Raw genomic sequence first — 16,429 nt, forward strand, 5'->3', positions numbered from 1 at the left:
ACTGACAAAACTCCATAACCTGCTGAAGCAGCCCATCTGCACTGCTCAAAGAACTTCATATCTGACTGCACAATTACCCCCAGGTATTTTTCATTCTCCACCTCCCTGAGTGTAGTACCACACAGTTGGTACATTTCTCCTGGCTTACTGTTACCCATATGGAGTACTTTGCATTTGTCAATGTTAAATTTCAGTTGCCATTTGTCAGCCCATATCAGGAAAGTTAAAACCCCCATTACAAGACATTCTGATTTACTGGTCCATTCTATTTCTCTGCACAACTGTTCATTATACTCATCAGAGTCATTAGGCCTATAACATACTCCTACTCTCATTTTCCCTTTCTCAGTGTTTTTGTCACACCAAACAGACTCAACCCACCCGTGTTAACCCACCCGTGCACTGTCCACCCGTGTTAACTGGATGCACTTCTTTAGATTTTATGTTTCTTAACTGACAGGATAACCCCCTCCTGCCTTCCTACCCTGTCTGTCCTTTCTGCACTTTTTGCAATTCTGCACTGCCTATATCTGTGTGACACCATGTCTCGGATATCCCAACAATAACTGCCTTTTTTTTATGTCTTGATCAGCACTTTAAATTCAGCAATTTTATTTACTATACTTCTAGTATTAGTTTACATACAAGTATACATGGACTTGTTCTTTCTCTTAGTTATCCTAACAGAGCCCATGTATTTACTTGTTCCATGATGGTTTTCCATCATAGAACAAGTAAATTCTTGAAGTCCCCAGCGACTTGCTCTCTTAGACTGCTGCACATTATAATAGAAGCAGTGCAAGAATCAATTTCACCTTTGCCTGTGGCTACCGTTAATCTTTTAGTCTGCGAATCCCACAATCTAGCAGTTTTCTGACACACCTAACACTGCCTCGATAGAATCAACAAATATTCTTGTACCCTTTCTATTTAACTGTATCCCATCCCTGTAGAAGCAGTCTCTCCTGTTAGCAGGCACAGACCACGCTGAAAAAATTCTACCCTGCGAGTGTTCCCCAATCTCTCCAGGGCCGAATTGATTGACAATTCTCTCATCATATATTCCCTCCTATCGTGTCTGGGCAGAATTGCAGACACTTTCAAATTTAATCTTAACTCGTGACTTTTTTCCGAGTTTTGACCTGTACTTTTTAAGTAAATCTGCAGATCTCTTACTCTTAAGGTTATTAGTGCCAACGTGTACAACAATATCAACAATATTTTGTGCTCTTAAAAGATGATAACTGCCCTATAATGTCATCAACTTTTGCCCCTGGCAGACAAACCCTGGTCCAGCTATGAAAAGAGTTGTACACAGAGCCCACTTTATCAATATCAGGTATTTTTGTTTAAAATTTATTGTTTTACACTTTAAAATCATACTTAATACTTAAAGTAAATCTTTGTAACTCTTCATGTTTAAATCATAATTAATATTGCAATCATACAGAACAAGATAATATCTTTTGTATCTTAACATTGTAGCAGAGAAGGAAAAAATGCAGATCTTTAAGACTCACGAATGCCTCTTTAAATGGACCATATTATTTGACAGAATTATTCTACAGTCACTTCCACGATTAGCTGTCTTTTGAGACATTTAAGACAAAATTGCTTAAGCTTTTTTTATACAAGCCACTTCTTTTTGTTGTATTTTAATCAAGCTAAAGGAGCTGTAATAATTTAAGAGCTTGATTTATTTTTACCTCACCAGATACTTTAAGGAAAAATTTAAATCTATATTTGTAATATTTTTTAATTCTAAGGTTGGAAAATATTAACAATTAAAAATACTCATAGATGGCTAGGCAGAGTCCATTTGAGGAAAACGTAGCAGAATGAACAACAATAACTGTAGGACCAGTTAAGAATTTCATAAAATAGTAAACAGCATAAAAAAGAAGATATTTGATAATTAGGAAAGATGAAGACAATAAATGAGAGAGAGATTTTCTTGCATTTTATTGCACTTTTATTAGGATAAATATGTGTAACAAAATTATGTTATGTTTTTCTTGGTGAAATATAAATTCTGAAGATGTAAAAAGCCATGTATCAAGTCTTAAATTTAAAGATTTATGTGTGCATTTTCTTTCGTACATCTAATATAGGAGAATCAGAAAATTGCAAATTTTCGCTAGTTAAACTAAAGAAATACTCTATTAATTCAATCATTAACTGTCTCTAAATATTAAAAAAAAAAAAAACACTGACAACATACTCCGTCAAAGCTTGTGGTTGCAGTAAAACCAGCTTCTTCTCATCATCATTTGAAATTAATTGCTTCTGCATGCTTGTTTTATCTTTTTGCCTGCTATTGACTTGCTTTAAGTCGTAGCGCTCATCAATATTTTCCACACGTAACAACTGTCCATAATCACTTCTTTCAGCCAAAAACCTAAAGTAAAAATAAACAAAATAAGAAGAAATTGTGGTATATTTAAAAAGAAAAAAAAAAAAAAAAAAAAAAAATCACATAATAAACATTGAATAAATTTCAATAAGTAAGCATAAAAATTTTACAATCATTATGAACTTGATAAGGAATTACAGAGTGGTTACTCATACCAGTGGGAAACCACTACTGTGTTGTAAATCCCCCCCCCAAATTTTCTGTTTTGGAGTATTGCCTTTATTTAAACCTATATTTATATCTATTCTATAATATACACATATAAAACCAACAGCTTCATAACTTTTATAGGAATCTCTTTTTAATGCCTATGTTACTGCTATTGACAATTTTCAGAATGATACATTATTTTTGCAGTTCCATAAAAAGCAGTTGGAAAACCTAATAATTCAGTGGCGCACCTACTTTGATATGCTATAGTTAAGAATGGGTCACTTATTAGAGCAAAGAATTACTTTTATATTTGAAACAATTTAGATCTATTCATTGTACAGAGGTAGCATAACAGTAAGTATCCTGATAAGGTGAATCAAATGGGAAACTAGATTTTGCTTTATGTCTAATTTACTATTTGATGAGAACATATGAAAACTATATACTGAAACTATATTTTCGAAAAGAAAACCAATTAATTAGGTTGCATCCAGTATTAAATTTTAATAAGCTTGTACTGATTTTTTCAACAGGCTGTAACAGATAACAGTTCGCAGATGTCAAAATCAATACAGTAGTTAATGATTCAAAAATCAGCACTAGGCCATGCTTTTTCAGGACAACTTATATGGACTTAGGGATGGTCAAAACAGTGATGACAGCTACATATTTCGATGCAGAAAAATGCATGCTATTACACTTGAGTAATATCAATCCCAAATTAACTTAAACATTTGGTGGAATTGAACTGAAAACAATAGATGAAGAAAGGGATTTGGGAAAGAGAACTCCATGTCCAAGTTATGATATGGTGAGGCAAAATTTTTCTGAGCAGTGTAGACAGGTGGCAAGAAGGCATATTTGTTTGTAGAGGTAGGGAGGCATAATCCCACTGTATAAAGCAATTGTAAGACAACTCTTGGAATACTGTGTTCAAGTATGGACACCACACCTAAAAACCATTGAAAGGGTCCAGAAACAGGCAATGCACCTGGTGAGATTGCTAAAGTACATCGGTATGATATGAGGGAAAATTCAGTAAGTGAGCTACAGAGTTTAGAAACTTAACACCTTAGAGGAGACTTGATTGAGGTGTATGAGAATCTGAGAGGAGAGGTGAAAGTAAAATGAATATGAATGAGGGTGGAATTTTTACTGTTATAAATGATTCCAGAAACAGACTCCATAAATTCAAATCATGGGGGGGGGGATTTAGAATGGATTTCAGTAAGTTTTCTTTTAGCCAGTGAGTTGTTAATTACTGGAATAAGTTACCTTCATGGGCTGTGGAGGCTGACAGCTTGGGAAATCTAAAGGTCAGAAGGATGGACATCTACTTGAGGAGGGAGTCAAATAGGTAGTTTAATTAATTTCATTATTTATCTATTATTATTTTCAACTTTTTTTTTTTTTTTTTTTTGGCCAGTGCAGAAAAAGCTAAAGGCTTCTTTGCACAATATGGCTAATACTAATAAATAATGATAATTTATTAACTAAATTAATGTTATGCCAATATGAAAATAATGTTTATTCGTTACTCCTGCCAGAAGCAGTATAATGTTTTCAGAGATCTTCCACTTCTTTTATTAAGTACATTTCACAAGAAACCGAAATAAGAAATGTATGAAAAATTACAAACTATTCTAATATTGTATACATCTTAATCTCTTCTGATAATATAACAATAATGCTATAATGGCTAATACTAATTCTAATCCATATATCTTTTCAAGGATAACATTAATAATCTTTGGTGTAATAACTGTTAAGATAAAGTTCCCTACACAACTATGAAATAGTCAATGAAAAGACTAATCCATCCTACAATTAATACAATGACATTTAGGACATTTAAACAATCCCATAAGGTGGGCAAATTAATGTTTTATTGATGTATCGCATTTAATTGTTTATATAAACAGTAATACAATATCCAAAGATTGCACAAAATACTATCATGATTTTACACAAGTCTTTAAATAAGCAGTCATCAGTGGTAAGCAAGAATAATCCATGAGGAACTTGGCTGCTGCTTTTCTCACATACCACTGGAGACTATTAATACATACATTGTATCAGTATTTCAGCTTTGCAATATATTAAGCAGTTCAAATACAGGCTTCAAGGGGACCAATCAGATATATGGGGAACTCAAATATATTATTTGCAATTCATTGCTGACTGGTTTTTCTGGAGTAGACTATGACAGAATATCCAATGCTACCCATCAAATCAGTGAATGTTAAGACTAACTTTTGTCCTAGATGTATATTTCAATAGTATATTTTGCTTGTTTTGCATTATTCTGAGTTGCTTTTCAAGCATTATAATTTTTACATATTTAATAAATTACCTCTGTGACTTTTATTTTGTATTATTTTCAATTTATCACCATTTATTAATATAAGTTTGTTAAAATAGTTGGTGATGCATAATCACTTTACTGGGATTACACAAAAAACCTGTGAGAAACAAAATATAATCTTTCTCATAAATACAGGAGAAAGCCAAAAATGTGATTATAAGATTTGAATGCAAAAGGGATATTAAAGCATGCTAACAGATATATCACTGCCAAAATAACTGCTACCTGTATGTTTTGTTGATACAATATTTAATAACAAGTTAAAACCTTCCCATTTCACTAATCAATTCACTCCAAATGTTTGTCTAGTTCTGTCTTGAATTTATTTAAGCTGCTAACTACTACAGTAACAGATGGAAGTTTGTTCCAGCAATCAACCACACATTGGCTAAAGGCAAATTTCCGCACTTCTATTCTTCAACTGTTTTTGTTTTTCCTCAATTTGAATTTATGTTCCCTCAGGCGATTAAACTGGGCAAGAGGAATAATCCCATCAACATTGAGATTTCTCAAACCATTCAAGGTCTTATACAACTTGATCAGATAACCTTGCAGGTGCCTAGTCTCAAGACGCTGCAATTTATAGAACTTGAGCCTTTCTTCATAAAAGCAACCCTTTGTTCCACTCACCAATCTCGTTGCCCTTCTCTGTACTTGTTACAGCAGCTCAACATCCAATATCTTTCCTAAAATGAGGCCTCTAGACCTGCATGCAGTACACAAGGTGTGGCCTGACCACTGCCTTATGCAAGGGGACAATCACCTCCTTATCCCAGCTAGCAAAATTCCTGTATATCATTGACAAAACACCATGAGCTACTTTTGCAGCCTCTCTGCACTGCTCAGAAAACTTCATATCTGACTGCACAATTACTGCCAGGTCCCTTTCATTCTCCTCTACCCTAAGGGTAGTACCACCCAGTTGGTATGATACTCTTGGGATACTGCTACCCATATACAGTACTTTACATTTCTCAATGTTAAACTTCAGTTGCCACCTCTCAGCAAATCTGCTCAACATTTCCATTTCCTGTTGCGGTAGTGTAACATAATTACTGTCATTAACAACCCTGCCAACATTCATATTGTCTGCAAACTTAGACATTAACCCTGATATACCTTCATCAACATCATTGATAAATACAGAAAATCAACAATGGGCACAACACCGAACACTGGAGGAATCCACTAATAACATTAGTCCATGACGAGCAGTGTCCATTGATTACCACTCAATCATTCTTTTATCCATTGTAGCAACTTGCCCCTAATGCCATACTGAACCAATTTGTACAGTAGTCTTCCATGTGCAACAGTATCAAAAGCTTTCCTAAAATCCAAGTATATGATATCAAAATTATTTTTTGCATCCAGTTCCTTTGTGACCACATCAGAGTATCCAATCAAATTTGTCAGACAACACTTCCCCTTAACAAACCCATGCTATGTCTGAACTATAACTGCAGTCTTGTCTAGATGATCCTGCATTGCTTCTTTAACTAGTGACTCCATTATTTTCCCTGGAGAAGTTAAACTAACAGGTTTGTAATTACCCGTGTCACCCTTCGATCCCCCTTTGTGAATTGGGGACACATTTTCACATTTCCAGTCCATGAGGACCTCCCCTGAGTTCAAGAAAGCTTTCATAATAATGGCTAAAGGTTTGTTTACTTCCTTTGCTGCTTCCTTTAATATAACTGGATAGATCTCATCCACCCCAGGTGCCTTCCTTATGTTTAATTTCAACAATTTCTCCAAAACTTTGCTCTCAGTTATTACAAAATCATTTAGCTCCCTGCCAGAGTTTGATAAGCTTCTTGGCTTTCATTTCCCTACAGATTTCCTCATGTGTGAATGTAGATGCAAAATATTCATTCAGTTTATCAGCTACATGGGCATGATTATCAATAGTCAAACGATCTATGTCAAGTGGCCCAACCTGATTCATCCCTTTCCTTCTAGTGTTTACATAAGTAAAGAAGTCTTAGCTGTTTTTCTTTGCATCCTTTGCCAAAGATTTCTTGTAATCTGCCTTTGCTTGCCTAGCATCCTTTGTGATTTGATTACAGACTATCTTCTATCTAAAATGGGCATCTGTGTCTCCTGAGAATTTATGTGCATCCCATGCATTTTTCTTCTCTGCCACAAGTCTCCTTCGTTCATCTGACATCCATTTAGGCCTAAACCTTGAACAATATTTCTTAGGTGGCATGAAAAGCCTAGTAGCTTCCAAGATTAATTAGTTGAATGCAACCCATTTAGAATTTGCTGTTGCTAACATCATCAGTTGTTCCCACTGTATTGAATTTAAAAAACTCTGAGACCACTGTAGTCACCTTTACAAAAGCAAAAACCTTTTCCTTTACTCTTGATGGTAGTTACATCTTTGAGTAAATCCCACATCAGTACACTGTGATCGCTGCCACCTAGTGGTTCCTTTATATGCAGATTCTTAATGCATGAAGAATCATTGCTGATCTGATTATCAGCAGTGATTCAGCGATCAGAGAGAAAACTGGATAACCAATTACTAAAAACAGTTGGCAAACCCTAAGATGGAAGCGTGTTTAGAAGATCTTTATGCCAAACACGATTGAAAGCCTTTGAGATGTCGAGAGTAACTACTTGTGTTTCACCGAACCTTTCCATTGAATTAGTCCATAAATGGGTAACATAAGCCAGAATATCACCAGTGGATTGACACTGACGGAATCCATACTGGCGATCGTTGATCAGATGGAAGGTTTCTAGGTAGTTTAAGAGTTGGCAGTTAATTGATTTCTCCATTACTTTAGAAAGAGTAGAAGTAATTGCAATGGGACGATAATTGGATGGGAGGGATTTGTCACCCTTTTTAGGGACTGGCTGGAAATGAGCAAATTTCCAAGCAGAAGGAAAAACACCTTTGGAATAAGAAAGTGAAAAAAGGCGGCAAAGAATAGGAGTAAGTTCAGGAGCACAGGTTTTGAGAACAAGTGGAGAAATACCATCAGAACCCGGAGCTTTCTTAGCATCAAGATTCGTCAAAATCCTTCTGACATCCTTTTAACGGAAGACCACAGGAGGCATTGAATGGAGCGTGTTGGGAATTGTGGGAGGTGTTTTACCAAGATCATTACTGCATGAGTTGGAAAAAAAAATGGCATGCTTACAGGTCAGCTTTATCCTTGGCTGAAGTGATAACAGAACCATCTGGTTTGGACAGAGGTGGGAGCAGAGATGGGCAAAAGTTGCGGCCAATAGCTTTGGCAAGAGATCAGAATGCTCGGCTACCATTAGGGCAAGAAGCAAGTTTTCTACTCTTAGCCTGTTCAAACTCTAGTTTGGACTGCTTTATAATTGTTGCAAGCTTTGGTGTAGGCAGAAAATGAAACCGAAGAATTAGAAACAAGCCAATTACGATATGCAACGTTCTTCTCTCGAACAGCCTTAGCACATTTATGGGAAAACCAAGGTTTAGATAAAAGACGAGATTTTAAAGTGGAGTGTTGGATAAAGGATTCCATTCCTGCAAGAATAATTTCACTGACACAATCTAAGCAAACGTTGGTATCAGAAGTTTTGAAACAGTAATCTGACCAAGGAAAAGAAGAAAAGAAATCTCGCAGGTCATCCCATTTTGCATTCTTGTAATGCCAAACAACATGAGGTTGGGAATAGCCATGAGATAAAGGCTCCATTGGAGAAGAGACAGTCACCAAGTTGTGATCTGAAGTGCCTAAAGAACCTCTCATTACAACCGTGTAAATGGGTTGTTTGTGATAAAAAGATCAAGCGTATTGGCTGTATGATTAGGATTGTCCAGTATTCTTGTAGTTAAATGAACAATCTGTGCAAGGTCATTAGTAATTGCAAAAGCCTCAGCATCTCGACCAGCTGGGTCGGTGTGACTAGAAAACGGAAGCCAGCTGGAGTTGTGAACATTAAAATCACCAAGGAAAATTACCTCACTGTTAGGAAAGTTGGACTGGAAAAAGTCAAGTTGCAAAGAGAGGAAGTCAAAGAGCTCCAAGTGATTAGTGGAGTTGGGAGAACGGTAGAGACAACAGATGAATTTGACACAATGAGGTAGAGAGATTTTAAGCCAAAGAAGATCAAAGAAAGGAGATTCCAAATTGCCAAGTCTCTGACAGGGAATATCAGAACGGACACATGCACAAGTACCACCTTTGAGGCAAAAGGAGTCATACAGCTAATAATCTGGGCATCTGAGATGAGCTCAGATGCCCAAATTATTAGCAAATAATTATTTCTGACAGAATCTCAGTTATCGGTTGAATCAACCGATAACTGAGATTCTGTCAGAAAAAGTACATGAGGTTTGGCAGACTGCAAGTGGAAATGGACAACATTGAGATTAGAATTGAGACCACGTATATTTGTGAAATGAATTAGGAAGTGCTTGGGAGGTTTAGATCTTTTCACAGATAAGCTTGCTCTATTAGTTTGACAATCCATGGTGTATTCAATAGTAAGAAAAAGTGGTTGGGGCATGCTGTATGAAGTAATGAAATTTTTGGATATGGCATACACATGGTAAGAATATACCCAGATCCTTGACATGACGTGGCCTGGACAATGCTCCCCGCATACACATGACTCGGATTCCCTCCAGTCACTATCTGGCAGAGTAGAGGTAGCAAGATTATACACTAGCTGATCTGGAACCCTCCTAGAGAGTTACCAATAGGTTCGGTCCGGTGTATTAACTAGCGGCTGGCCTGCGAACACCGTTTTTAAGCTGTACCCTCAAAATGTAAGGAATATTGGATCTCGCCACGACTTTCATCATAACCTCAAAAGTCATCAATCATACTGCTAGATGGAAGAGATAGGGAAGGGTTGACCGGAACTTAGCTCTAGAGACTAAACATGGGTTCCACCACTTCAAGCCTCTAATAAGCAAAGTGGTGGTATTGCACCGGTTGATGAGAGTCATCTACCCTCTATAGAGCAATAAAAACAATTTGCACTTTCCGGTTTATTGGGCTTTTCTGTTACTGTTCTTTATTTGGTTTTTAGGAGCATTAGCAACTAAGGCCATATTGCTCCAGGGATATGCGGTGGTCATTCCCTGACCTCTCCGCATCCTCCGTATTTGGTGGTCACGGGCTCGAACCCTGGTCTAATCAAGAAGCGTGTGCTATGCACTGCTGCTTCTGGCCACCTGGCTATGGAGGCACCTTTTTCTGTTACTGCAAGCAATTATAAATGGGTAGTAAACTCGATCTTCTTGCATTTGTGAAAATACCGATAGCTGGAATTGTGTGGTTTTTTTTACGTTATTATGGTGAAATGTGTTTCCCCATTCAATCGTATATAAAAGATGTATTTTTATACATCTTTAATCGTATAAAAAACATTAATAAATTTTCAGAATCTTCTCTTCATTCCTTTTTTTTTTTTTTTTAAGCTTTGTAAACTTTTTACTCCACGCGAATTATGCTAGTTGCAATTTGTGTGTGCGTTTAAAAAATGCTTATGCATGCAATCGTGAAATTTATAATTAAAAGAGATTATCATAGAAACAAATGCCTCTTGAAACATTTCTGAAGAAGACGACTCCTTGTGCAACAAACCAATGAGTGCCGAGCCAATAATGAGTGATCAACGAGTGTGCATTTAGACGATGATGGTGGAGAATAAACATTCTTTAACATTTGTAAGTTGAAAATAATTTCTCTATTATTATAATTTGCTTGATTTTACAGGCTACATTTTCATTTCTTTGGATAAATCAATCATTGTTTAAACAAACTAATTAGCTAATTTCATTGTTGAGAACATAACCCCTATTTTTAACCATCTATGTGAAATGAATTCCCGCTTTACAGTGTGCACTAGGAACGAATTAACTCGTAAAGTCGAGAACTACCTGTACAGCCCACGTATTTGCTTGTTTCATGATGACTCCCAGCAGTCCTGGAAATCCCAAGCACAGTGCTTCCCAGGCTCTCACACCATTAATCTTGTTATCCAAAAAAAAAAAAAAAAATTCCCTGACTATACTATCTCACTCTCAATGTATAGTCAAAAGGAGTTACAGAAATTGAAGCGAAAACAAAATTACAGAAGGCATGTGTTGCTTTTGTACATAAACACTGAATCGTAGAGAATTTTTTATAGTTATACTTCTCCAAATAAAATGTATTCAATGGTGCAGATCTAAAATAAAGACCATTAGAAAACTGACACTAATAGATATCGTAATTTTTAAAAATTTTTGTTTGTTATAATACTATAATGTGACACTAGAGGGTTAATGTAGGGTGAATCAGTGTATTGCTCACTACAGGCTAATATGGGGGGGGGGAAATCAGGGCATGCTACTGCAAGAAGACCTAGAAAAATTAGGCAGATGGGCTGAGAAGTTGGACTGCATATGGAGCTACCCATATGCAGTACCTTGCATTTGCAGTAATCCCAGAATAACAAGCCAATTGGGTGTAAGTAATATGGATAGTAAAGGTAGTAAAGAATAAAAGACTTGAGGGTAATTATATAGTCACCATGAAATTCTCTGAGCAGTGCAGACTGGCTTCTAGGACAGCTCATAAGGTCATACGCTCATCCAATGATAAACAGAAATAAGGATGGGATTATCCCATTGTACAAGATAATGGTTAGAATATGCTGTATAAGCTTTCTTTCCTGCATCATTTGCCACTACTAATACCATTAGTATTAGTAGTGGCAATCTTATTTACCTTTAATAATTAATGGTAAATAAGATGTGAAATATGGTACACATTTGACACTGGCGGAAGTCAAGAATTTCAGGACAGAATAATAAAAATTTTTGGACATGCTCTTGTAGTGTCTTAAGCACAGAACAATAATACTAGCTAGTAAATGTAGTGTCTTAAGCACAGAACAATAATACTAGCTAGTAAATGTCCTAACGAGGCGGAGATGAACTAACGTTCCAGGTGCCGCCCAAGAATGTAAATGGAAAGTAAATGGAAAATTTTTGGTACTAGAATTCCAGTAATGCCAAAGAAAGTTATCACTAGAACAATATCAGAAGATGATGTTATCTTTGCATTTTTCAAAACTGCAGAAACAATATTGTACATACAAAAAAAAAAAAAGTGTTTATAACTGCACATTTTGATATGATTACACACACACTGATAAACTATTTGTTTAATAAGTTATTCTTAATTTGTATTAATTCTTTATATTAATCACAAGTTAAGTGATTAATCATTCTTGTTGAGAGTATATATAAATTTTTTTTTTGCATTAACATTATTACTGTACTTAATGAACTTGCAAATTAAATGATTTTGTAAGTTATTACAGCAAAATTTTAATTTAAAATTCCAATAAAACTTTAAAATGAAGTAAATCATGTGGAAAAAATTTTGAACAACCTGATCTATAATGTGACTCGCCCTTATTATATTATTTTCAATGGGAAACTTGTTTACAAGATGCATCATTTTTACTTAAATTAAAATTCTTCAGAATGCACCAATCATGTAACTCAGATGATACCTTGTATATACAAACAAAATCGTTCTATTAAAAAAAAAAAAAAAAAAAAAATGAAATATCCATATTACTTACGTCAATAACTGATCACTGAATCCATATAAAAAGACATTGTTCTTGTCTGGTAAGACCTGACATTCTGTTTCATGGCTAAAGAATAAAATTAATAAAAACAATAATGAAAATAAACACTAGAATGACTACAATAACCAATTCTATCAAATATAAAAAATTCATATAATTTGTAGCAAGATCACTATATTTATTCAACAGCTACAACTTAAAATAACAAGTGCAATACTCATAAACACTGATCGTTATACAGGGGGTCTCAAAAATATTGGTACAAATGTTTAGGGGAAGTAGGTAACATCTAAAGGAATGTGAATCGCATAGGAAACGTCACCGTAAATCGGTAGATGGTGCTGTTCATCAGTTCGCGAGAGGGAAAATTTCTGGTTTACTAATTCAAGCAGTAGTCGCCAGCAGTCAAGCAGTAAGGCAAGCACGAATGCCTTATGCCAGGAATCTGGAAACTGCTCTTCTTGAAATATTCTATTATATAGAGAGAGCAGTTGTTCCATGGATTTTGCAGACAGACGTTTGATCATATCATAATGGACACGATCTGGTCCAGCAGCACTTGCCTTGGAAAGAGATAGAGCTGTTTTTAACTCTTCCAGGATGAACGGCCCGTTATAGGGACAAGACTTTTTTGATTTAAAATTAATTGGATGCTTTTTGAGTTTGTCTTTCCAGACCAGAAATTCTGGGGAGTAAGAAGATGTTGACGAGATGGCAGAAAAGGTCTCCCCAAGTGTGTTGGCTATTGCAGTTGGGTCCGCAATACTGCATCCATTACATTCCAGGACCAATGAAGGGTGCGATGTATATTTACCCTTCATTTTCCGGATTTTGTCCCAGTACTATTACCCAGTCTACCAGCTTTACTGCTGGTAGACTGGGTAATAGTAGATGTAAAGTGGATCCAGGATTCCTTTTGGCTCTGATGACGAGTATATCATGCTTTCACGCGTGCACGTTTGAAAGCTAAAAGATTGTCTGTGGTAGGATATCGCCAGAAAATACCCCAAGCTTTATTTTGTGCCTTTTTTGCTGTTGTGCATTCAGGATTCCACCAAGGTTGTGGAAATGGCGGGAACCAGCTAGATGTTTTTGGAATTGTAGCTGGAGCTGCATGGACAATACTTTCTGTGATGTACGCCACTGCATCATTGATAGGCTCCTGACTGACTGCACTGATGTTAAGGTCTACCAGGTGTTGAAAGGTGTTCCAGTCAGCCTGATCAATCTTCCATCGCAGTAACCTAAAAGGTGGCATGGCCTCCCTTTAGGTAAGTTGGTTATCATGGGGAAGTGATCGCTTCCATAAAGGTTCTCCTCTACCTCCCAGGTGAGTGAAGGAAGAAGGAGAGGGGGAGCATATAGAGAGGTCAATAGCAGAGAACGTACGGGTAGGCATGTGGAAAAAGGTTAGTTCCCACATTTAGAAGGGAAAGGTCATTATCAATGAGCATATACTCTATGACACGTCCTCTTCCATTAACATTGGCATTACCCCACAGGGTGTTATGTACATTGAAATCGCCCAGAAGTAACAGGAGTAGGCAGCTGCACGATGAGATCATCAAGGGAGTATCAGCCCCAGGTGGCAAATAAACTGAACAGGCTGTTAATACAAACCCCACCATTAGGTGAACTGCTACTGCTTCTACGTTGGTGGAGAGTGGAATAGTTTGAAATGGGGTATGGTTGCTTAGAAGTATAGCAACACCCCCATGAGCAGGTCCATCCCCGGTTCTGTCCTTTCAGACGATAGTAGTGTTATGGAGGGAAGGGTTTTCATTTGCTTTCAGGTATGTTTCTTGTATGCAAAAGCAAACTGGCTCATGCTTTTGGCATGCATCCATCAGGTGGCTTCTGAGGTGCTGAGGGCTTACTTTTGCCAGCCTTGGCTTTATCTTTCCTGGGGAAGTACAGACGCTGTCCAGTGTCCATTTCCTCCCCAGCAAAGAGCTCCAAGACTGAATCTTCTTGTACCTCCTTCTCCACGACATCCATGTTTTCTTGGGCACTAGGGGATACTTCAACTTTCTTAGTCTTTTCTTTGGAAGTTGCTTTTGTTACTTGTGGAGCATTAGGGGGTATCGATATAGGAGTGGCAGCTGATTGGTCTTTCTGTGTAGGTTTTTGTGGGCTTAAGAGGTAGTGTGCGATGGGAGTGAATGACTCTTTTGGAGGAATGGTCATGTCTGTCTGAGTTTCGATGGAATATCTCCCTGCTACCTTCTGGGTGTAGGTGGGTTTGGTGATATTTAGAGGTTTCACCGCTTTCCTTGCCTCCTGGTATGATATGTTCAGCTCTACCTTCAGCCGTTGGATTTCTTTTTCTTCTTTCCACCTCTGGCATGCTCGTGAGTAGGCTGGATGTTCTCCCTCGCAGTTAATGCAGGTGGGTTTTGTGGCTGAACATGCTGTTGTTTCGTGGTCCTTTGCACCACATTGAACACATGCAAAGACTCCACGGCAGGCCATTTGAGAATGTCCATATTTCTGGCATTTAAAACACCATAAAGGGTTTGGTGATGAGATGGCAGTATGGATGTACTGGACAGTTGATGTAGCCAGCTTTAATCTCATCAGGAGACTTAGGTGAGTTAAAAGTCAGGATTATGTTTCTAGTTTTAACAAGTTTCCCATCTCTACGCACATTAATTCTCTTTACAGCAATAACTCCCTGTGGTTTCAGTTCAGAGCAGATTTCCTCCTCGGTAACGCTGAGAAGGTCCCACTCTTAGATGACACCTCTCGAATTCTATGTGGTGGCACTGTTATGGGTACTCCTCCAATTGATGTTGCTCGGAGTAGCTGCTCAGACTGCCTGTTTAGTTTTAGTTTCAATTAAGAGGTCACCAGAACAGAGCCTCTTAACTGATTTGGGTGAACCTGCTAACCCATCTAACCCTTTCTGTATAAAGAAGGGTGACATTTTGCCAATCGGTTTTTCGCTGGTAGAATGTATAATTAAAAACCTTGGAACTGGCCCTGATGATATTTCAGTTCGCTGCCTCTTTGTAGCAATAATGCTATCTGTGTCTTCATCTATATTTTCAGATAGGGACCGGGTTGGGGCCCCCTGAAGAAGTAAGTTTATCAGGATTCATGAATTTTTGAAATGGTTCAGTGTCCAGGCTCCCCACCCACCATGGAGCCCAAAGGGACGCCCACTACCCGGCATTCAATAAATGCACTCGGGAGTGGAACGCCAGGGCTACCCAGACACCATACCTGCACCGCCACCAGCCTGAATCCTGTCCCTCGGATCATGAGAGTAGGGGCATGGCATTGACATGGTTGACCCTCGCAGGCGAACCTACTAGCCGGGCCTTCCAGGACCACCCATCTTGTCGAAGCAGAGGCCAAAGTGGTGTATTGAAGCTGGGCCCCTCGACCACCAGGATCCCCCTTTCCAAATTTCCATGGGTTGCAGCGCATGGCAAACACACCAGATTCCATAGATGTTAGCCTGGAACCTAGCTCCAACAAAAGTATATTCCTACTGTCTTTTGCTTAGGGATTCTAAGGCCATTGTTTTGAGTCCATGCAGTAATTTTATTAATTGTTGTTTGTAGTTGACGCTCTTATTCTTCGCATCCGAATACCATAGATGAAGCACATAAAGTGCTTCATCTGTGGTATTCGGTACTTGTTAAGCTATTGACTTTATTTTTATGGAGAACACGGGAATTTTTATGCACAAGGACTTCCAATAGTGTGGTTAATATCATAACTTGGAAAGTTCATTGTTGCAAAAAATTTCAGATATACATTGGTAGATGTCCTCTCATTCCAAAGTTATAAATAGCTCTAAGTATTCCATATCGCCATGCTGTGTCATACACCTCTTCAATATCGAAAAATATCATTACTAAGTGCTGTTTTCTTATGTTGTTTTCTGCTTTTATCATTAAAAGCAGAAA

The 16,429-nt window shown here is 37.4% G+C and overlaps 1 protein-coding gene across 3 annotated transcripts in view; it reads right to left on the reverse strand.

Moving 5' to 3' along the window:
• LOC150090805 (telomerase protein component 1-like) overlaps window positions 1-16,429 on the reverse strand; it is an 827,340-nt gene that overhangs the window by 520,836 nt on the left and 290,075 nt on the right. For all 3 annotated transcript variants that reach the window (XM_090372947.1, XM_090372938.1, XM_090372956.1), the window contains exons 17-18: window positions 12,504-12,578; window positions 2,222-2,398 (exon numbers count right to left, since the gene is read on the reverse strand). In XM_090372947.1, coding sequence (XP_090229073.1) covers window positions 2,222-2,398; window positions 12,504-12,578 — 252 coding nt within the window. The remainder of the gene's footprint in view (window positions 1-2,221; window positions 2,399-12,503; window positions 12,579-16,429) is intronic.

The sequence above is a fragment of the Mastigoproctus giganteus genome, chromosome 1 (genome assembly GCF_048544385.1).
Source record: "Mastigoproctus giganteus isolate SK-2022 chromosome 1, ASM4854438v1, whole genome shotgun sequence".
Classification (NCBI taxonomy): Eukaryota; Metazoa; Arthropoda; class Arachnida; order Uropygi; family Thelyphonidae; genus Mastigoproctus; species Mastigoproctus giganteus.